The 21,108-nt window shown below is 43.4% G+C and overlaps 6 protein-coding genes across 8 annotated transcripts in view; 3 read left to right on the top strand and 3 right to left on the bottom strand.

Moving 5' to 3' along the window:
- LOC131911336 (uncharacterized) overlaps positions 1 to 21,108 on the top strand; it is a 46,649-nt gene that overhangs the window by 6,375 nt on the left and 19,166 nt on the right. Inside the window, exons 4-5 of the mRNA XM_059263318.1 lie at positions 294 to 628; positions 4,850 to 4,860. Coding sequence (XP_059119301.1) covers positions 294 to 628; positions 4,850 to 4,860 — 346 coding nt within the window. The remainder of the gene's footprint in view (positions 1 to 293; positions 629 to 4,849; positions 4,861 to 21,108) is intronic.
- LOC131911332 (histone H3) lies at positions 2,439 to 4,472 on the top strand. Of its 2 annotated transcripts, XM_059263315.1 has the most exons (2): positions 2,439 to 2,449; positions 3,997 to 4,472. In XM_059263315.1, exon 2 carries the CDS (start codon positions 3,998 to 4,000, stop codon positions 4,406 to 4,408), a length of 411 nt encoding a protein of 136 aa, XP_059119298.1. In that variant the 5' UTR covers positions 2,439 to 2,449; position 3,997; the 3' UTR covers positions 4,409 to 4,472. The 2 variants fall into 2 exon arrangements, with proteins under 2 accessions (XP_059119298.1, XP_059119297.1); XM_059263314.1 differs by lacking the exon at positions 2,439 to 2,449 and having other exon boundaries at positions 3,989 to 4,472.
- Positions 2,609 to 3,264, bottom strand: LOC131911303 (histone H2B type 1-F/J/L-like). Its single transcript, XM_059263288.1, has one exon. It carries the CDS (start codon positions 3,247 to 3,249, stop codon positions 2,776 to 2,778), a length of 474 nt encoding a protein of 157 aa, XP_059119271.1. The 5' UTR covers positions 3,250 to 3,264; the 3' UTR covers positions 2,609 to 2,775.
- LOC131911328 (histone H4) lies at positions 6,700 to 19,797 on the bottom strand. 2 transcript variants are annotated; one of them, XM_059263309.1, is made up of 3 exons: positions 19,687 to 19,797; positions 10,684 to 10,829; positions 6,700 to 8,078 (listed from the first exon to the last, which is right to left on the bottom strand). In XM_059263309.1, the coding sequence occupies exon 3, from the start codon at positions 7,030 to 7,032 to the stop codon at positions 6,721 to 6,723; it is 312 nt and encodes a 103-aa protein (XP_059119292.1). In that variant the 5' UTR covers positions 7,033 to 8,078; positions 10,684 to 10,829; positions 19,687 to 19,797; the 3' UTR covers positions 6,700 to 6,720. The 2 variants fall into 2 exon arrangements, with proteins under 2 accessions (XP_059119292.1, XP_059119293.1); XM_059263310.1 differs by lacking the exon at positions 10,684 to 10,829.
- Positions 11,476 to 12,322, top strand: LOC131911298 (histone H1.3). The gene has a single exon (XM_059263284.1). It carries the CDS (start codon positions 11,514 to 11,516, stop codon positions 12,177 to 12,179), a length of 666 nt encoding a protein of 221 aa, XP_059119267.1. The 5' UTR covers positions 11,476 to 11,513; the 3' UTR covers positions 12,180 to 12,322.
- On the bottom strand, positions 18,657 to 19,693 carry LOC131911309 (histone H3). Its single transcript, XM_059263292.1, has one exon. The coding sequence runs from the start codon at positions 19,119 to 19,121 to the stop codon at positions 18,711 to 18,713; it is 411 nt and encodes a 136-aa protein (XP_059119275.1). The 5' UTR covers positions 19,122 to 19,693; the 3' UTR covers positions 18,657 to 18,710.

Raw genomic sequence — 21,108 nt, 5'->3', positions numbered from 1 at the left:
AGCGTGGAGTCAAACTTAAGAAAGCTAGGGTGTGCTAAAACAAATGTTTTTATTCTGCTAAAACTTGTCTTACCGTTAGCAAGTTAACACAATCAGTATGTAAAAGTTAACCAATTACCGCTTGAACTCCTCAGCCAATCGTACTATTGCGCGGGCCTTTTGAAAAGTTATGAAAGCCTATCAGGGTGTTTCTCTGTGGGGTGGCGGGGAACAAGCTGGTGCGCACGCGCGAAAGCAAACCTACATAAAGGCGGCCCTTGTGCTGTTATCTTCATTTCTTCTGTCCTTTACAGGTATGGCTCGCACCAAGCAGACGGCCCGCAAGTCCACCGGCGGCAAGGCCCCGCGCAAGCAGCTGGCCACCAAGGCCGCCCGCAAGAGCGCCCCGGCCACCGGCGGCGTGAAGAAGCCGCACCGCTACCGGCCCGGCACCGTGGCGCTGCGCGAGATCCGGCGCTACCAGAAGTCGACCGAGCTGCTGATCCGCAAGCTGCCGTTCCAGCGCCTGGTGCGCGAGATCGCGCAGGACTTCAAGACCGACCTGCGCTTCCAGAGCTCGGCCGTGATGGCGCTGCAGGAGGCCTGCGAGGCCTACCTGGTGGGTCTGTTCGAGGACACCAACCTGTGCGCCATCCACGCCAAGCGTGTCACCATCATGCCCAAGGACATCCAGCTGGCCCGCCGCATCCGCGGGGAGAGGGCGTAAAGAATTCCTCCAATCTACTCAACCACTTTTAAAGGCTCTTCTTAGAGCCACCCATCTTCCAAAAAAAGGCTGTAACGTCCTTTCCCATTTTGTTAGGGTAGTTTTAATATGCATTCAAAAGTGGATAAGTCTAGAGTGGTTGTGTCATTTACAGGATTCTCTGTTGTAGAAAGACTGTTCACACAACTGAATGTCTTTGGTTCCTTTCCTTGCCATCTTATATTCCCTTCTCAATTCCATTGAAATAGGATATTTCAAGACTTTCAAGTTTACAGTAAGTTATATTTCACACAAATACTGGGATTAAAACAACCCTTGATGCATGGGTACAGTAGTAGGCCAAGCATTTACAGAAGTTTAAGCAAAATTTTACAATTGCATGTGTGTATACTTTGTAATTGTAAACCATCTTCGAAGGACAAAGCTAATTTTAACTGTCAAAAAAGTCTGTTTTCCCAGACTTCAAAAATGTAACTTTGCTATTTACCTATCCTTTGGGCTTTCCCCCCTCTTTTTTTTTGAAAAAGGGTTATGTATGCTGGTCTGTCCTGCAACTGGGTTTGTAGCCTGGAATGCTCTGGAAATGGGAGATCTGCCTGCCCCCTCTTCCAATTGCTGGGATTAAAGGTGTACACTAAAGCCTCTGATTTTTGTTTTTTGAGATTCTAAAACTTCATGTTTTTCTTCAGTTGTCTTAACAATCATTAATCTGGAAAGTCAAGCACCTGCTCATTGGATTTGTGCAGCAGGTTATTATTACAGTGGTCTGTGTATGTTATAGGGATTTGAAGGCTGTTTTTTAAGTAATTGTGCCAGAGATTGTGATGGAAGGAAGACTGTTGGATATTTGGAGGCTGAAAACTGAACACCAATCGTGCTAAAACCACTATTTTCTGAACACTATTCCATGAAGAGCCATTAAGATTGATTAAGGTGGTAACTTCCACTTGTAATCACCTTTCCCCACTGTATAGAGAGCCGATTTTATCCCACAAGTACCCTTGGGACAGACATATTGGAGCCTTTCACTTCCAGGCTTAGGTGCCTTCTGCATAAATATTTTCTTTGTAAAAAGCCAATGATTGGCTTCCTTCGCACAAGACAAAATAGCTGTTTCCTTTTTAATAGTCTTTCCCCAAATAGCATTTTTTTTTTTTTAAATTTATACTCAGCAGCCTTGGTAAATGAATAACCAAGTCTGGCTCTGCCTCCAAGTCTGGCTCTGCCTCCAGTTACATACTGCAATATTTTATTTAGTTAGAAATTTTGGCACAATCTATCATCTGTGTGTCTGTGTGCCTGTCTGTCTATGTAGGATCTCTTTGCCTAGCACAGCATGATGGGATTAAAGGTGTATGACCAGGCGGGTCAGGAACTCAAGAGTACCTGGTACCGCTCCCAAATGATGGGATTAAAGGTGTGCACTACAACAAACTGCAGACCCAGGAATTTAGCGATCTTCCCTGACCTCCAGTTAGATTTCATCCCATGAGTGGTAGCGTCCTGGATGAGCAGATGCCAACAGTTGAGGATATACATTGAAGTGTTCTGGTGTAAAACTTGAGGTGGCTTGTCCTAATGACATCAACAGCACAACTTTTAAAGAGTAAATCTAAAGACCTGATTCAAGACTTCTCTGTACTTCTTGTTGGATTTTACATACTTAGTTCCAAGATGAAAACATACCAAGGTTACTTGGGGTTTCATTTCTAGTCAAAATACCCTACACAAACTCCTATTACAGTATTCATAAATAAAGGTTATTGGCATATCATAGAGAGGTTTCCCTGTATTAGGTAGTTGAATTTCTTGGGTATCTGGTCTTTTCAGATTTAAGGATTGGGAACACTGACAAAGGGTTTTTAGGAGTATCCTCTTAAAGTTCAAACGTACATTAAGTGGACTCCATATGCCATTAAACTAATTTCAAAGCACTCCTACAGCCAGCACTGCACCATGAGGGTAGGTGTATTTCTCATGATTTCCAAGGTCAGCAGCATTAAAGCTCTAAGCTTTGAAGTTGTGGGTGGCTCTGAAAAGAGCCTTTGGGTTACGGTGAGGTCCGCCGCTCACTTGGAGCTGGTGTACTTGGTGACGGCCTTGGTGCCCTCGGACACGGCGTGCTTGGCCAGCTCCCCGGGCAGCAGCAGGCGCACGGCCGTCTGGATCTCCCGGGACGTGATGGTCGAGCGCTTGTTGTAGTGCGCCAGGCGCGACGCCTCGCTCGCGATGCGCTCGAAGATGTCGTTGACGAACGAGTTCATGATGCCCATGGCCTTGGACGAGATGCCCGTGTCGGGGTGCACCTGCTTCAGCACCTTGTACACGTACACCGAGTAGCTCTCCTTGCGGCTGCGCTTGCGCTTCTTGCCATCCTTCTTCTGCGCCTTGGTCACGGCCTTCTTGGAGCCCTTCTTCGGGGCGGGGGCGGACTTCGCGGGCTCAGGCATGATGAGACAGAAACAACAGGAACTCAACACTGAGGTTTCTGGGCTTTCCCCTTTTATAAGGGCGTTATTTAAATGAGGCTTGAAAAAGCACATTTCTGATTGAGTGATATTTCGGTGACGTCAACTGGACTTTGCCCAATTGAAATACAAATCGACACAAACGCTTCTCAGGAGGGAAGACAGCAGAAATTATTCACTGAATGCTTCTAGATGTCTTAATTACAGTACAGTTCGTTTTAAGTGGGCCAGCTTTTTCTTTTTCCCTCAGGAATCAAAGGACCCTCCACATTGCAACAGCAGTGCAATTTAAATAATCTCCAAACATAGCTTCTGGAAATCATTCTAGTGTTTTTTGTTTTTTTGTAGGTACATAATTAATTAGCTTTTCTGATGCTAAGGCGGCTATGGAATTGATGAATTTATTAAAAAGTGGAAAAAATTGACCATGTTCGTGCGTGTCTGTTTGACCACATTTTAGTCGGAATAGGAAAGTGCTCCCGTTCTAGGAGTATCCCTTTAAACTGCTCAGGTGTTGCACAACCAAAATCGCAATAGTATCTCTTACTAATTTGCTGGTAAGCAAAATTGAACAATTATGTTATTTAATGGCAACAATGTACCAAACGAAGTAATATGCAACAAAGAACCAGACATCAGACAATATAGGACATTTCTATTGGTTACAAATTTTAAAATTGAGGTCTGTTATCCAATTGCCAATCACTTCCGCGTACATCATTCATGGCGCGGCGTTTGAAGATTCCAACCAATCAGGAAGACCTGGCCTTTATAAATAGGAACCAACGCATTTCTTTTTTGCAATTTACTGTTTCCCTTCGCAATGGCTCGCACGAAGCAGACGGCCCGCAAGTCCACCGGCGGCAAGGCCCCGCGCAAGCAGCTGGCCACCAAGGCTGCCCGCAAGAGCGCTCCGGCCACCGGCGGCGTGAAGAAGCCGCACCGCTACCGGCCCGGCACCGTGGCGCTGCGCGAGATCCGGCGCTACCAGAAGTCGACCGAGCTGCTGATCCGCAAGCTGCCGTTCCAGCGCCTGGTGCGCGAGATCGCGCAGGACTTCAAGACCGACCTGCGCTTCCAGAGCTCGGCCGTGATGGCGCTGCAGGAGGCGAGCGAGGCCTACCTGGTGGGTCTGTTCGAGGACACCAACCTGTGCGCCATCCACGCCAAGCGTGTCACCATCATGCCCAAGGACATCCAGCTGGCCCGCCGCATCCGCGGGGAGAGGGCTTAATTTTGATTACATATCCGAACAAACCCAAAGGCTCTTTTCAGAGCCACCTCCACCATTCTATGAAAAGTGCTGCTACATAAGTTGTAGATAAGATTATGTTATTGGTTTCATTCAGCATTTTTATTTAAGTGTGTGGAAAGTTAAGTCGATGATAAAGTTATGTTAGAAACTCTTGTGCTATCCACCAGAAACAGGTCGTTAGCAGGCATAAAAGTCCTACCTGTGGTGAGAATCTAGAAGCTTCATGGTTCACTTTTTCAAGGTGCTGGCCATCAGCATGCATACCTTTTTCCTTGGGTCCTGATTCGTAAAATGAACAGTTTAATACTGTAGCTATGGACAAACAGGTACGTGAGAAAGGAGGCCCGTAGACCTGGCCGTATTCAACCAGAAGGGTTTCTTATAAACTGAGAAATTTAGAATTAATTTTATGCCTGCTAGATTGTTGTAAGGTGTGGAATGACCCAGGAGGGTCAAAGCTACTGTTTACCAACCAGAGACTTAGATATGCCAGACTCTTCAGACGGTAACACACAGGACAGAGGACAATGCCCACTGCTCACCTTTCCCTAGTTGCTTGCCCTTTCTGTTGGCCTTATCAATCAAACTCACAGTAAACTATGTACGCCCAATGTTTTCAGGTTGTCCTCCCTTACTATACAATTCTGTGCCACACTGTACAGAATTTATAAACTAGGATATATATTAAACATAAAACTTAATGTTATGTCTGGAATGTGGAGTCACACAAAAGCTACAGACAAAAAACCCAAGTGCTTTGTACGGGGCCACTTGCTGCTTAGAACTGAAGTTGAGGTTTTCTGAGAGAAAGCTTACTAGTAAATCTGATTGGATGGTGAGTTGTTCACACGGACTATGTTTAAATCCCACCAGGCTAATAGGATTTATTTTTTTCTTCAAAGGTAAGGTTTTGCTCTTAACTGTCATTCTACATGGGTATTCTTGGTCAAAATGTCACTGTCATACTGCAGGCCAAAGAGACTTAGAGGGAAGCCAGTTTCTTCTTTGCACCCTTTCATTTTATTTGGCCTGAGTACCTACTGTGTGTTAGGCTCCGTACTTGGCCCTGGCATTCCTTGGCCCAGGTAGGAAGGGGACAAACCGCACATGTATATATGGTAATTTCATTTGGAAAAGTTTTCAGTCAAGTCAGGAGTAGAACTCAAGGTCAGGGTGAGACTATGGAGGCAAGACAGATGTCAGATGAAACAGGAGTTGGGATTTTATTCTTTAGGTACAGGATAGTCAGTTAAGACAATCCTATTTTTGTACAATGAAATGAAAAAAAAAAATAAACTGCTTAAGAAACACTGCAATGGTAAGGTAAAAACTGCGATCATAGGTGTCCTGTAAGGCACCTCTGGTCACTATACTGTACTGATTATAAGAAGGCAAGGCCGGCCCACTGGCGAGCCCCTATAATCCCAGCACTCGGGAGGCAGAGCCAGGTGGATCTCTGAGTTCAAGGCCAGCCTGGTCTATAGAGCGAGATCCAGGACAGGCACCAAAACTACACAGAGAAACCCTGTCTCGGAAAAAAAAAAAAAAAAGGCAAAAGACTAATAGCATTTTCTTTTGGGGGCTTTGATGTCTTACCGACCTCACATAGTGGAGAGATGACAATCATAGAGGACCAGAGACTGGATAATTCAACACACAACTCACGTTTAAAGTCACTGGGCTCGGACCCAGAAAGCAAACAGAAAAACGGGAAAAACAGGATATGTGTCAGTGAGACTGTAATCTTAACATTGCTAAAATAGGAGTGGCAAATGGCCCAGAAGTTCGCTTTTGAACTCGAATTTGAACACATTCAGTGGGCTTTGTAGAACTGAGTCCCTTAGTTTGGAGGTAAATATGTAATTTATTATATTAGTTGAATCCAATTCAACGTGGAGGGAGATCCTGAATCACAATAGGATAAAGCCTAATTTAATGTGTAGTAGGGACACTGTAGTAGTAGTGACGGAACAAGTGATCTCTTAAATGATGAGGTTTGTCACACTGGAACTATGTTGCCAGGTAAGGGAGGGTTTGGAGCCTCAGCTTCAGCCTAGTAAGTTAGTGTGCGGTTGTAACAAAGGTATCCAGGGCTCGAGTTTTGCACTACTAATAACGGATTTGAAAAAAAACCGTCAACATTATCCCTTACTCGGCAATCTCGGGTCCGCTATGTTTAACCTTACTGGCGGGGAACTAACTTGGGGTTGAGAAATGAGACAAGCCCTTTTATGATAAAGTGGGTGGCCCTGAAAAGGGCCTTTAGAGAGCAAAGTGGGAGCCCGAGCAGCTCAGCCGCCGAAGCCGTAGAGCGTGCGTCCCTGGCGCTTGAGCGCGTAGACCACGTCCATGGCGGTGACGGTCTTGCGCTTGGCGTGCTCCGTGTAGGTGACGGCGTCGCGGATCACGTTCTCCAGGAACACCTTCAGCACCCCGCGGGTCTCCTCGTAGATGAGGCCGGAGATGCGCTTGACGCCGCCACGCCGGGCCAGGCGGCGGATGGCGGGCTTGGTGATGCCCTGGATGTTGTCGCGCAGGACTTTGCGGTGGCGCTTGGCGCCTCCTTTTCCGAGACCCTTACCGCCCTTGCCGCGACCAGACATGTTGAAGAGAATCTGAGCCGAACTCAAATTACTCAAGCGCCCTCTACAGCTGCTATATATACGAGGACTGCGGACCTTTTAGGGAACTGAAAAGGCGCGGGCGGGAAGGTGCTTTTGTATCCGCCCCTCTACCTCACCGGGTGACTTCTATTGCCTGGGGAAGGCACAGGCGCTGTGCTTGAGGGGAAAGTGCGTCTTCCGCTTTCCTCTTGGAGTTCTTAGTTACTAGGTCGTGTCCTTCAGGAGTGTGCTTGTGGGTTCTGACAGCTGAGACTTGATAATTCTCCTAACCATACATCATTTGTAAAAAGGAGGTTGTAGCCACACACTTGCCTACAAAACCAGACACAGTTCAATGAGATTGCCTTTTAAGTGGAAGATTTAGAAAAAAGTAAAGTCGATTTTTGCTAGCATTATTAAATCTGACCTGTCATGAAGCTTTGCCGTTGTCGGAGGCCTGCACATGCTCCGTTTTCAAATCTCTACGAAGGGAGCTGGTGTTGATTGAATATATGTACTGTTTTTCATCTCATGAAATGCTGTTTGATCTGGAAAGATGAAGACTTGCCCAGGGCTGGAGAGCTAATCCTCTTCTAAAAAAAGCTATTGTTGCTGGGGTGGGTTCTGTGTCTCATGGCCTTGCTATCCCCTGTTGTCTGTGGCAAGGAAACAGCGAATAACGTTTGCAAATTAAACAAAAAGAACATCCAAATTCTGTAAAGTAACATCTCAATAATGTGTTACAGAAGTAAGGCTGTACACATACGGCACTGTGATATGTGTGATAGGCGAATTTCGATGTTTTCTCACACTGCACACAATATGGTTCAGTGCCCTTTTGTACACTACAGAGGTATTTATTTATTTACTTATTTTTTTTGAGGCAGTGGAGCACAGGTAGTCTTGGAATACATTCTAATTCAGACTGAAATGGAATCTGAGGCAATTTAACATTTTTAGCGTCTGTAGTGCAGGTGTGAGCCTCATCCTTGTCTGGAGAGGTCATCTTGAAGATGTGCTTTGGCTAGTGCTTGTCTGAGAAATTTCTATGATGACGGAAAAGAAAAAAAAATATTTAAAAAAAGTCCCAATTACTCAGAATGTAGTTGGTATTTAGCTTATCCCAATTAACCCACAGAGATTTTCCACATTCCTTTTCAGAAAAACACCAGTTTTACACCCCATTCACTCTAAATGCCAGAATGCCCAAACTGGTGTGAGAATACCAGGTTTAAACAACAGAGTGGCGCATCCTCTCTCCCCACCTAAAGAACTCAAAGGCCACGTAAGGGAAAACTAAATTCGGGGTGATGGGTCAGATGGGGCATCATCAGCTCAGCATATTCCTAGCTGTTGCCTAGTATCTTCGTGAAGCAGCAATAGCCTGCTTGCATTGACCTTGCCCTGAGACTTGTTAAACACAGTTTCAGTTATGCAGACTCTGGATGGGAATGTATTGTATACCAGAGAAGGGGCCTTTCTAAAGACAGGGAGGATTTAGACTTCTCCTCAAGTATACTAGAATCTATTCAGCTTGCACATGTAAAAGACATTACAGATGTTGGAGTGGAGTGGGGTCAGGAACCTGGATATTTGGAAGCATTCAGTTAAATACTTAAAAGTGACCAATTTAGAAAATGAAATTAATGCAGACTGGTTATGCTTGGATGAAAGTTTCAAGTTGCCACAGTCTTCATGTAATGTCAATGGAAGGGAATGTACAATCGATACCTCTAACTTCCCCTAGACCTTTGGAGCACATTTGACTCCGCTAAGGCTGTCTCCTTCCCCTTATTTTATTTTCTGTTCTTGATACTTATCTCGTTATTATTTTCTGAAACAGAGTTTCCCTGTGTACCCCTAACTGTCATGGAGTTTGCTCTGTAGACCATGCTGGCCTCAACTTTAGAGATCCACCCTCCTCTGCTTCCAGAGTGATGGGATTAAAGGCATGGAGCACGACCGCCTTGTTGATACTTATTTTATACAACCACCTTTTCCTGTAGCTTTTGAAAGTTTTTAGATTTTACAATACCCAAGAACACGTCCTGTAGGATAAAGCATGAGACCAGTATCTATCAGCGTTAGTATGGCAATGGTATGCATTTGTGTGTGTCTATCTAACACAAAATTGAGAGAAGATGAAGCCATAAGTTTCTGCTTTCACTTATCTTGGGAATTTTTATTATCTGTTTTTAATCTCTATAAAAACAGTTCAAGGTTTACTAAAGAGGATAAGCTGCTGTTTCAGGATACAAGTAGTTTTTTGATTCAAGACCAAAACCATGTTTTTGATGTTACTCTAAAATAATGAGTGAAAATGAATGAAGGTTCTTGTGGCTTCCAGTTTGTAGTCCCGTGGTTGATCCAAGTTTTAAGAACCTTGTTCTTGCTAGTTATAGTAATAAGTAGCCAGACCAGAACAGTAACAAAGTTAACTGTATTCAGTATGTTCTTTTTCTGTAAAGATGTGGGAAACCATTTTCTTGGTGGAATCAAGTCTTACCTAATGTCTTTCATCCATGAACACCAGAGATTACCAAAAAACAGAATCTAATGGTTCTAAAACTTTCTCATATATGGGGAGTTTAAATAGTCATAATGCCCAGTAAGACTTGTGCAAGAATAAAATGGTAATATCTGCTAACTTGAATAAATATAAGTATGCAATTCCAATAAGTAGTTAGCAACTGCTATCATGATTATAGAAATGAATGCAGCTATACAAATTTCAAAACTATATTTTTAATCATATATTTAAGTGTAGGCCATGCAAAGCTATATATAAAACAGGAAAAGGCTGATGTACTTTCTGTGATGACTGCTATGGACAGTGACTCCTAAAATGATGCGAACAGCTTCTTCCATATATTCAGAAAATGCCACGTAAGGGAATCATTGAGTGATTCAGATTCAGTCTGATGAGCTGAGCAATCTTGTACACAGTGTATATATTTTAATGGTTTATATTATAACATGTTCTTATATCCCAGGGACTCCATTATTGCTGTTTCCGCTGACTAAATAATCATTTCACACTAAGTTATGTGTATGTAGTTAGGTAAGTCACTGTGAAGACATGTTAAGCCCTGACTAGTTAGTCTTGTGTTAACATAAGGATATCTTTAAATCATTAAGTTTATACCATTATGAGATTTGGTGAATATAAGAATTTATTACAATACAACACCAAAACACTTTTCTTATTTGTTTAGCAAACTTGAGTCTTCAGTGAAATGTTGTCTATTTGATGGAAAACATGACTTTTCTGCTTCATTATCCAATAAGAATCCAACTATATCAGCTTCATTGTATTGCAAACTAACAGAGATAGAGTTTTCAAGTCATTCCTGCTCACTCTAAAATGTTTGTTCAAGTTCTCAGGTGGATACAACCAGCTTGTATCGAACTATTATATATGTAATAAGAATATAAAAATTCAAAAACAGATTTTTCTTTCAAATCTGCTTGTTTTTCAATATTGATATTCAAATTATTCTAAAACACAAAAAATAAGTAGAAAATGCCATGATAGGTGTTGGTCAGGGGGAAAAGCTTTGTAAGTGTCCTGAAGTCACATGTTTTTCTAAACAAGGAATGAATTTTCAAGCCAGGTTATATTCCACTGTTCTTCAGCTTCCAGGAACTTACGTCCCTTCTTGACCTAGGTTTCTTCTTCCATGAATGTGTGAGCAGGTCTCCCCTGTACAACTGAATCTGAAGAAATGTGCTTAGAGCTGTTGATCTAGAATAGGAAAGGCACAGACTCATCCCATCTCCAGAAAATGGCGAAATCACTAAAACAAGGAAATCGAACAGGAATTACACACTATGGTATCTCAAATACCTTAAAAAACAATCGATATTTTATACAATAATCATTCCCCAGGCACGCACAACTTTCCCATCCAGTGCCAATTCCTAGAGCTTGGTGCAGACAGCCCCGGGAGTGCCTGTGCTGTTACTTCCGCGAAAAACCCGAATTTCCCTACATAATTGAGTAAAAAGAAGTTAGTCTATATAATCTAGACACGATAAGAATGTGTAGAACCATATCCCGAAATAAAAGTTTGCGAATGATGGCGACAGAAATAGTATTTTTAAGGAAAACCTGAAAGTTGTCTCAATTTACGTTAAGTTTGAAAGAGAGTTGGGGCAATCAGGGAAGTTTCAGGCTGCCCATTTTGAATATAGCTGTACAAATTAAGGCAAGAATGAAGCCTACAGGCTCTCGGATCAGTTTCCCCCAAGTTCCCAATGATTTCGTGCCCATATTTCTTTTATTTTTACTCTTTTTTAAGGGGCAACAAACACAGCCACAAGGCAGAGCTGAAGGTCCCTTCTCTGGCAGCGCGGCGCACGGCGCAGGGAACCAATCACCACGCAGCTTCTCTCTATATAAACCCAGAGCCTTCAGCACCGGGAACAACCCTCTCTGACAGTTTGTGCTTACTTTTGGCTTTCGTAGCAAGGCATAAACCATGTCTGAGACCGCTCCAGCGGCTCCCGCTGCCCCTGCTCCTGTGGAGAAGACACCCGTGAAGAAGAAGGCGAAGAAGACCGGCGCCGCGGCGGGGAAGCGCAAGGCGTCCGGACCCCCGGTGTCCGAGCTCATCACCAAGGCTGTAGCCGCCTCCAAGGAGCGCAGCGGCGTGTCCCTGGCCGCGCTCAAGAAGGCGCTGGCGGCCGCCGGCTACGATGTGGAGAAGAACAACAGCCGCATCAAGCTGGGGCTCAAGAGCCTGGTGAGCAAGGGCACCCTGGTGCAGACCAAGGGCACCGGCGCCTCCGGCTCCTTCAAGCTCAACAAGAAGGCGGCTTCCGGCGAGGCCAAGCCCAAAGCCAAGAAGGCAGGCGCGGCCAAGGCCAAGAAGCCCGCGGGCGCAGCCAAGAAGCCCAAGAAGGCGACTGGTGCTGCCACACCCAAGAAAGCCGCCAAGAAGACCCCCAAGAAGGCGAAGAAGCCCGCGGCGGCTGCAGCGGCCAAGAAAGTTGCCAAGAGCCCGAAAAAGGTGAAGGCAGCTAAGCCCAAAAAGGCAGCCAAGAGTCCAGCGAAGGCGAAAGCCCCCAAGCCCAAGGCCGCCAAGCCGAAGGCGGCCAAACCGAAGGCCACCAAGGCAAAGAAGGCCGCCCCCCGGAAGAAGTAAAGTGGCGCGTCCTGCTTTGAAAATCTCAAAACGGCTCTTTTCAGAGCCACCCACAGATCTCATTCAAAAGAGCTAAACTTTAGATAATGTTGTAAATTGCCTCTTGTGGCATTGGTCAGCTGACTCCAGCTTTGCGGTCTGAAGTAGAGCTGGGTTAAGTCTGGGAGTCCTTTCTGTAGGTGCCTTGGGTATGGGTCTACGTGTTCCGTAGGGTCTTAAGTGTCCTGAACAGCTGGAGTGCGTCATTTTAGCATCAATTTTGTTGGCTACGGGCCGATGCAATAACTATGGGAGAGCATTGGCTCCTGGGCGGGTTCTGTCTACACAGGCGTTTTTACGCTCACAACCTTGGCGGGAAGTCCTCGTTTCTACCCCTAGGCGTGGTTATACAGTCTTCTAGCAATCCAATCCGATATCAGGGTTACAGGCTGGACTTCAGTCTTAAGTTTCTCCAATCGGTCTGCATACCGTGGTTTTGAGAATTACCCAATCAGACCATCCTCTCAGTAATGAGTAGGGACACGTTGCACCAATCAGAGATCGAGACACTACATTTGGGTAATGGGACGCTGGCATCTTTCTCGGTCCCTGCCCCTCTGCTTGCCCCAAGAATTCTGGAATTCTGTGGGTCCTAAGGGTATGAGAGGCTGAGATGTTGAATTTTTTTGTTTGCTTAGAAATCGAAAGAGCTTGAATTTCCCCAATAGCTCTCCACCCTTGGAATTTCTAGGGACTGATCACATTGTCATTCTGCTTAAATTTGTGTAAGCTTTTAAAACATCCTGACGGTAAGTGTTAGTAAAGTTCAGCACCTTTGGCAGTTTACGTGCCGCATTGCTTCCTCATACATCATTCCGGGCTTATGTACTCTTCCCTATTTGGTGAGTAGAACAGTAGACAATGTGAAGAAACATTTTGGAATGCTGTCTGGTTTGCAACTGGCCTTCTGAAAGTTAGGCAAGAAAAAAAAAAAAAGCTGAACTGATTTTGTGGGTGTCATTTCTATTTCATCATTGTAGGTATTCAAGTTTTTTTTTTTTAATTTTTAATGGAGTTCCTGGTAGTAAGATATTACATAGCACATACATACATATGTATGTTTGTGTGTGTGTGGGTCAGAGCATAACTTGCAGCAGTCAGCTCTCTTCTTCCCCCATGTGGGTTTCAGGCCTTGGGGAAAGCGCCTGTACCGACTAAGATACCACATGTGTGTTCTTATAAGGCTGTATTTCAGCCTAGCATTTCCTTAAGAGGGGAGTGGACCACTTAGAGATGGTGTAGTAGGTAAAGAATCTTGTAGCCAAAGACTGAAGACCTGCGTTAAATCCCAGGGATCTGTGTGACAGAAAAGAACAGATGCCCGCAAGGTGTCCTTGGACTCCCAAAGGCCGGGGTCTGTGTAACCTACACCCACACCGGAGAATGTAATACTGTAGTGATAGGCACTGAATTTGAGCTTCATGTAATTAAAAAAATAACTGAAAGGATAGGTAGCTTCCTATTACATTTCGAAGTGCCTATGGTGTGGTCTGTGTAAACAGACACTTGCAGAATATTCTGCAATTGTTGTGTCTTCAGATGAAGTTCATATTTTGAGTGTTTCTTCTGTCTGTTGCAGGAGTTGATTATCTGACGTTGCTAAAAATGATGAATAAATACACAGGCAAAATATTTTATAGTAACTATTTTTTTATCTTGTATACTTTAAGTAAGTAAAAATCATTGTTTTAAGAATGTATGCAGCTTTCCACAGCCATTCCTATTGACTGCACAGCAAAATGTCAGTTGGGGAGTGCTGAGCAGGTCTCCAATGGGACAAGACCAAGTAGACATGCCTGTTGCCATATTTATGCCTTTTCATCCTAGCACTCGGGAGGCAGAGGCGGTAGACATGCCTGTTGCCATATTTGTGCCTTTTCATCCTAGCACTCGGGAGGCAGAGGCGACCCTCTTCCTTTCCTCTTGTTTCCTTCTTGGAATGTGCATTTGATTGAATTTCTAAAATCCCTTGAGCTGAATTAGAATACTGTTTGATATCAATTGGATTTAGAGATTTAAAATACATATACCAATATATACTAAAATGTATATGAACACAATGGGGATGTTTTTCTGACTCTCCTCTTCATGGCCTAATTTATTACCATCTCCCTTTCCTGTTGAAGTATGCAACTTCAAATTTTGGGGGATCTACAAAATAGATAAAAATGTCCATATGTGAAATGTCAATATAAACAATATGTGGATGGAGTAGAGAACATAAAAAAAATAATTAAATGGTATTTTTGAATTTTTGGGCATTTTAGCTATCATTTCTGCAATATAAAGTTGCTGACTATTTATGGATTATCCTGCCTTTTTTTTTCCCTTCTAAATCCATCATTGAGGGTCATGGTCATATAAAATACTCTAATAACAAAAGACATGTGAACAAATGAAGTAGCTTGTAGTTTTCCATAGCACAGGAGTCTTTGGACTCCAACCCATGGGTAATTTAAACATTTTATTTTTCAGTAATAAAAAAAACTGATAGGGCCACAATAATACAGGAATTGGATATTCTCTATTATAAGACCATATTTAAACTTCACTCTTTGGGAAGGAATGTACATACATACATACATACATACATACACTGTTAACGATTTGTTTGCTTAGTTACTACCTAGGTGTCGTCCAAATGACTGGCTCAGGCTCACTCTTCGGTGTTTTTGAATACCCACTCCACTACAGAGGGGATTTTGTAAGGAGAAAAGCACCAACATGTATCATTGTGTAGAAATATGATTGGAGGGAATGCATATAATTTATTTCTGGGACATTATGTGATGAAACCTAGCCAGGCCCGTTCCTTATTCTTCTTTGCCTCCATGTGACATCCTTCTTCCTAGGGATGGGCAGAACTTCATAACTGATGATGTTGTGTTGTGATCTACTTTTGGACAAATGAGGTTTGTGGATTTTAAAAATCATTATCATCATTATTAGTATTGCTAGCTGCAAGATTAAAAGGTTGGTGAAGATGGCTCTTTCAGTACTTATTGCTTACTTTGAGAAGAATGGCTCTGGTTTTCCTACCCTGGGGAGGAGAGAGTCTTGTTTCTAAGCCTTGTCTTTGGAGGAGGTAGAGAGCAGAACTAAAGGTAAGAATTTCACTTCTGATACTAAAGTTATTATACTATTTTTAATTTTGTAAAACTTTGTTCTGTTTTATTATTATTATTACTATTATTATTATTATTTATTATTATTATTATTATTTGAGATAGGGTCTCACTATGTGTGTAACTCCTGATATAGACCAGGCTGGCTTTGAACTCATAGAGATCCAACTGCCTTTGCTTACCAGTTCTGGGGTTTAAAGGTGTGTTTCACCATGAGAAAGCCCAGTTTTGAGTGTTTGAGACAGTTTTTTCACTTCTCCCATGATAACCTCAGACTCACTACACAGCCAAGGATAACTGAATTTCTGATCCTGCCTCCATTCTCACATTCTGGGATTACAGGTATCTGTCACTTTGCACATCTTCTGACACTTTAATTTTGGGGTATTTTGAAAAAAATCATGCCTGTAAGCCTGAAATGACTAGAGAGCATTATGTATCACTCATTGGATGTCACACAGATGGTCATCTTTTGGATGAAGTATCACATTGTATGCACTACCTGTGTGTATGGGCTGATGAACAGCCTAGATATGGCTATTAGTTTTCACAAATTTCAATGTGAGAGAAAATATTTAAAGTTGGAAGTACTAACCATTTTACATTTTTTAAAAATTAGAATTTAAATCTACAGAGTTAAAGCTTGCAGTAAGCTTTTAAAGATACATTTTCTATATTATTACATGTTGGAAATAAAGTAATCAAGTGTTATCAACCAAAATTAGTGAAGTATTAGAGATACTTTAAAGTTTTTCTGTTATTTTGACTGTTTTACTAGTTATTTTGAGTTTTAAAAAAGGGTACCTATAAATTACAAGATCCACATGTGTTATCTTAACTGAATTGTTTCATGATTCTTCCTAAAAGCATTTGAGTGTCAACTACTATTCTTATTGGTTTTCTTTAAGGCATTAAGTTTAGAATGGGCAACATCAGTTTCAGAGCCCACCTTCCACTTACAATCTGAAAAGGTGGAGTTATCAGGGTTTCATTAAATCTCATTGGGTGAAAGCTACCTCCCCTTTGCCAGAGAAATGGAATTGGTGTTCTAGTCTGGCCTTGGGTAGAAATATGGCATTCTGATTTGGTTTAAAGATTAGAACATTGCCTATTCATCATTTAGCTAAAAGACACTCCCCCCCACCCCCACATATCCTACAAAAAAAAAAAAAAGCTGATATCTTGAAGATGTGTTAAGGACCTGGGAAAATAATTATTCACTTAATGGGATAATGTACTTACATGTTCCAAGATTCCCTTTTAAAAAGATGATGTTTCCTGACAAGTTTTCTAAGTTCTAAATAAAAAAGAATACATTTTTATCTTGTCCTTTTCTCTCCTTATGAGGCAGTCTTTTTTTTCTTTTTCTTTTCCCCCCAAAGACAGGGTTTCTCTGTACATTTTTCTCCTCTTTTTTTTTTTTTTTCCTTATGAGGCAGTCTTTTTTTTCTTTTTCTTTTCCCCCCAAAGACAAGGTTTCTCTGTAGCTCTGGCTGTCCTGGAACTTACTCTGTAAACTAGGCTGGCCTCAGTCTCAGAGATCCTCCTGCCTCTGCTTCCAGAGTGCTGAATTTAAAGGCCTGTGCCACCACGACCTGCAAGCCAGAGTTAACTTACTCTGTATGTAGTACTGGCCTGGCCTGAACTTGCTATCTAGACCAGGCCTGCCTCTCTGAGAGCTGGCCAAGTGGGGGGATTAAAGGCATGGAACACCTTGTCCAGTTTTTCTTTCCTGAGCCTGTTTGCCTTTGATACTCTCGACTTCTGCTTTCTCTGAAAAACCCCTCAATTCCCCTTTACAGAAGCTTGCCAACTCCAGTGGCTGCACATCCGTGCTTTCTAGGAGCCCAATTTAAAAGGCATGGCCATTTCCTTCTTTTTGGCATCTGCCAAGATTTTCAGCTTTCTTGCCATTTTTTTCCCCCTCACAAACTTTTTTAAAGTGGTTTTTTTTTTTTTTTTTGTTTTGTTTTGTTTGTTTGTTTGTTTTTCGAGACAGGGTTTCTCTGTGTAGTTTTGGTTCCTGTACTGGATCTCGATCTGTAGACCAGGCTGGCCTTGAACTCAGAGATCGGCCTGGCTCTGCCTCCCAGTGCTGGGTTTGCTTCTTGACTTTCCTTCTGAGTCTGTTTGTAGTTTTTATTTTTGTTTTTGTTTTCAAGACAGTGTTTCTCTGTGCAGCTTTGCGCCTTTCCTGGAACTCACTTGGTAGCCCAGGCTGGCCTCAAACTCATGGACATCCGCCTGGCTCTTCCTCCCAAGTGCTCGGATTAAAGGCGTGCGCCACCACGGCCCTATTTTTATTTATTTATTTTTTTATTATTTTTTAAATCAGGATTTTGGTATGTAGCTCTGGCTGGCCTTGGACTTGCTGTGTAGAACAGGTTGGTGAACTCACAGATCTGCCTACCTGTCTCCCAGGTGTTGGAATTAATGGTGTGAGCCAACACACACAGGTAAATTCTTTTATTATTGAGATCAAGAATCTTTGGCAACTTAATCTTTACGTTAAATCTTAATAATAATGAAATTAGCCGGGGCGGTGGTGGCGCACGCCTTTAGTCCCAGCACTCCAGAGGCAGTGGCATGCGGATCTTTGTGAGTTTGAGGCCAGCCTGATCTACAGAGCGAGATACAGGAAAGTCGCAAAGCTACACAGGGAAACCCTGTCTCAAAAAACAAACAAAAAAAATAAATAAATAAACTAGGTTAGGTAGTAGTACTGGTCTATAACTTTGGGGAGATGGAGGCAGGAAGCTCAGTCCAATGTCATTCTCAGCTAAATGAAGAGCTGCAGGCCAGCCCAGGACATATAAAACTGAAATTTAACAAAATTATCATCAAACTCCCCAAATTGTTAGCACTTGTGTCCCAAATTACTGACATTGCTATTTGACTGCTGTTTGGAAAGGTGAAACATTGTCAAAAGTTAATGTTACAGTTTCGGTACCTCTTACAATTGTACAATGTTAACAGTATGAGTATAAAACTCCATAATTAATCCTGTGAATCCTACCTTCTGTAGGTCGTGTTTTGTTAATGCCTAATCTTTTTTAGCTGGGCATAGTGGTGCTTAGACCCAGCACTCGGGAGGGAAAGGCATGCAAATGCCTGACTCCAAAGCTATTACATGGCTTACAAGTTGGGTTCCAGAACCGGCAGGTCTGGAGACTCAGTGTCAAAAAACTTCTTTGCGCCGCGCAAGCAGTCTTCGTGGGTGAACACAAGCCAAGGAGTATCGACTAAAGCAAGTACCCTCCAATCCCTAACGCCTGCTGCGCACGTACTACAGCACCTTCTGCGGACAATGGAGTTGGCTCTGAAAAGAGCCTTTTTAGTTTGTCGATGTGCCAATGTGGAAAATGTCTCAAGCCCTCTCCCCGCGGATGCGGCGGGCCAGCTGGATGTCCTTGGGCATGATGGTGACCCGCTTGGCGTGGATGGCGCACAGGTTGGTGTCCTCGAACAGACCCACCAGGTAGGCCTCGCTCGCCTCCTGCAGCGCCATCACGGCCGAGCTCTGGAAGCGCAGGTCGGTCTTGAAGTCCTGCGCGATCTCGCGCACCAGGCGCTGGAACGGCAGCTTGCGGATCAGCAGCTCGGTCGACTTCTGGTAGCGCCGGATCTCGCGCAGCGCCACGGTGCCGGGCCGGTAGCGGTGCGGCTTCTTCACGCCGCCGGTGGCCGGGGCGCTCTTGCGGGCGGCCTTGGTGGCCAGCTGCTTGCGCGGGGCCTTGCCGCCGGTGGACTTGCGGGCCGTCTGCTTAGTGCGAGCCATAGTGAAGAAAAAGGAGCAAGAGGCAAAGGCTCGCGGCGCTGGTATTTATACAGGAAATGCGTCGCTCTGATTGGACCTTGGCCAGCGGCTCTCAGGCTTCCGTCGGAATTTGCGGAAGTGCTTCTAGGACTTGACGATTGGCCGATTCTTGTAGTGCAGTTTTTGATTGCTAAATTCCAAAGGCAAGTCCGCCCTCTTACGAAATCAGTCCCGAAACCACTGTCTTATACTCAAGCCCGGAAGCTCTTCATTGGCGAACGTTACTGGTCTGCTGTTTGGGAACTGGACTTGATGTACACAAAACATGCTTCAAGAACAAAGTGCCTCGGAATTTTAGTTTAGCCACTTCCCCTAACTCTGCAATTTTTCTGCCATAATAGTCTCAGTTGTTATTTCTCGTATACATATTTCGAGAGTGCTTATACCGTTTATCTGTCGGCGATAACCTTACCATGAGTGAGGCTCTGATTTCCACCCCCAGGATCTCAGAATCATGCTCAGTTAAACAAAAACTTACCGTTTTACGCGTTAGTGTCGCCACAGAAATCGACAGAAGTGCACTTACATCTTAAAAATGTAAATTTCTTTCGAGATACGTCAGCACAGTCGCTGTTTGTTTACAGTATGTGTTGTGGCATAGCGAGAAAGCATCTTCCCTCTACAACCTCGGGAAAGATGGCGGCGCAGTGTTTCAGGTCCTTTGTGACAGCACAAAGGTCCCGCATTCCCTTCCGCGGAGATCTGAGGCTCCGGGATAGAGAGAATGCTTTGCTACTGCCCACATTATAGAATTCCTTTCCTTGGTTTCAGGTCGAAACGCGATAGTTACAATTTATTTTCAAATTATGATATAGACGTGTAATGGTGATTACAAAACGAATCCTGAGGATACAAAATTACAACCTGCAGTTGTCAATCAACCTAGTTATGCAAAAATATTCATTTCTTTCAACACTCTCATAAACTTTTAGAATTTTATTTTCACTCTTTAGTTTACTGACTTCTTAGGTCCAGTCAGAGTTTAGATTGATAACTCCTCGTTTACATATCCCTGCATTGCACACTAACTTTGGAAACATTCTTAATACTTTTCAATTTAGTAGCATTGTTGCTCAGTTTACCAGGGCCAAGGTGAAGATCTACGATTTGACTTTCTAAGCATCTTACCACAGCTAGTGCTGAGAGACCTGTCTGTCTTTAAAGCACACTTTTTCTTTTCTTTTTTTTTTTTTTTTTGAGTAAGATGGCATGACCTTTGGCAAATAGTAGTTGAGTATTTGTCAAGGCTTAAAAACTTTGCTATTAAAATGGCCACCAACACATGTTCATGCTAGTCCCAAGGTGAAGATATATTCCTGGAATGTGACGCAAAATTTTTATATGATTATCGATTATTTCCTTTTATCTTCTAACTCTTCCTTTACTTACCGGATGATTCGTTTCACTCTTTGTTTTATTTGGATAGTATGTTAGCCCACTATATTATTTATTTTGCATGACAGACTTAAAATTCAGTGGCTTTAAAGTGTACAGATGCGATGTCTTCTAGTTTCTCTGTGTCTGGGTACATGGTTCCACCAGATCTTTGTAGGACTAGCAAAAATGTAGATCAGAGTTGAGGTTTACTGGATACTCTACTGGAGCAGGATCATTCTGTACATTCTAAATGAAGTAATGCAGGTGAAAGACTTATGTTTTGTTTTTTTCAGAACTGTTGGTGTGGTAGGTGTTGAAGAGGGCCCTAAAGGGCTAGGAGAAAAATGGAAGACAGCCACAGGGGCTGGTTGATGTGTAAGGACTGGCTAGTTTTGTCACATGTTAGGAACTGAGTTAATCTGGGCCACACCTTCTGCTGGACAATGGAAGAAGGAGGGGTTCATCCCCTCTTGGCCTGCCTGACCTCACCTGTCAGCACACCCATTCCTGTACTGGCATTGGAGCCGACTTCTTCGGGACTCCAGCATCTACAGAAGCCCAGCTGAGACAC

This window comes from Peromyscus eremicus, chromosome 5 (genome assembly GCF_949786415.1).
Source record: "Peromyscus eremicus chromosome 5, PerEre_H2_v1, whole genome shotgun sequence".
Taxonomy (NCBI): Eukaryota; Metazoa; Chordata; class Mammalia; order Rodentia; family Cricetidae; genus Peromyscus; species Peromyscus eremicus.
The sequence above is the reverse complement of the archived record's forward strand: the minus strand, read 5'-3'. Positions and strand labels throughout refer to the sequence as shown.

Excerpts from the sequence above, each read along its gene's own strand:
- LOC131911328 (XM_059263309.1), bottom strand. The coding sequence starts at position 7,032 with ATGTCTGGTCGCGGCAAGGGCGGTAAGGGTCTCGGAAAAGGAGGCGCC.
- LOC131911298 (XM_059263284.1), top strand. The coding sequence starts at position 11,514 with ATGTCTGAGACCGCTCCAGCGGCTCCCGCTGCCCCTGCTCCTGTGGAG.
- LOC131911332 (XM_059263315.1), top strand. The coding sequence starts at position 3,998 with ATGGCTCGCACGAAGCAGACGGCCCGCAAGTCCACCGGCGGCAAGGCC.
- LOC131911303 (XM_059263288.1), bottom strand. The coding sequence starts at position 3,249 with ATGTGCTTTTTCAAGCCTCATTTAAATAACGCCCTTATAAAAGGGGAA.
- LOC131911309 (XM_059263292.1), bottom strand. The coding sequence starts at position 19,121 with ATGGCTCGCACTAAGCAGACGGCCCGCAAGTCCACCGGCGGCAAGGCC.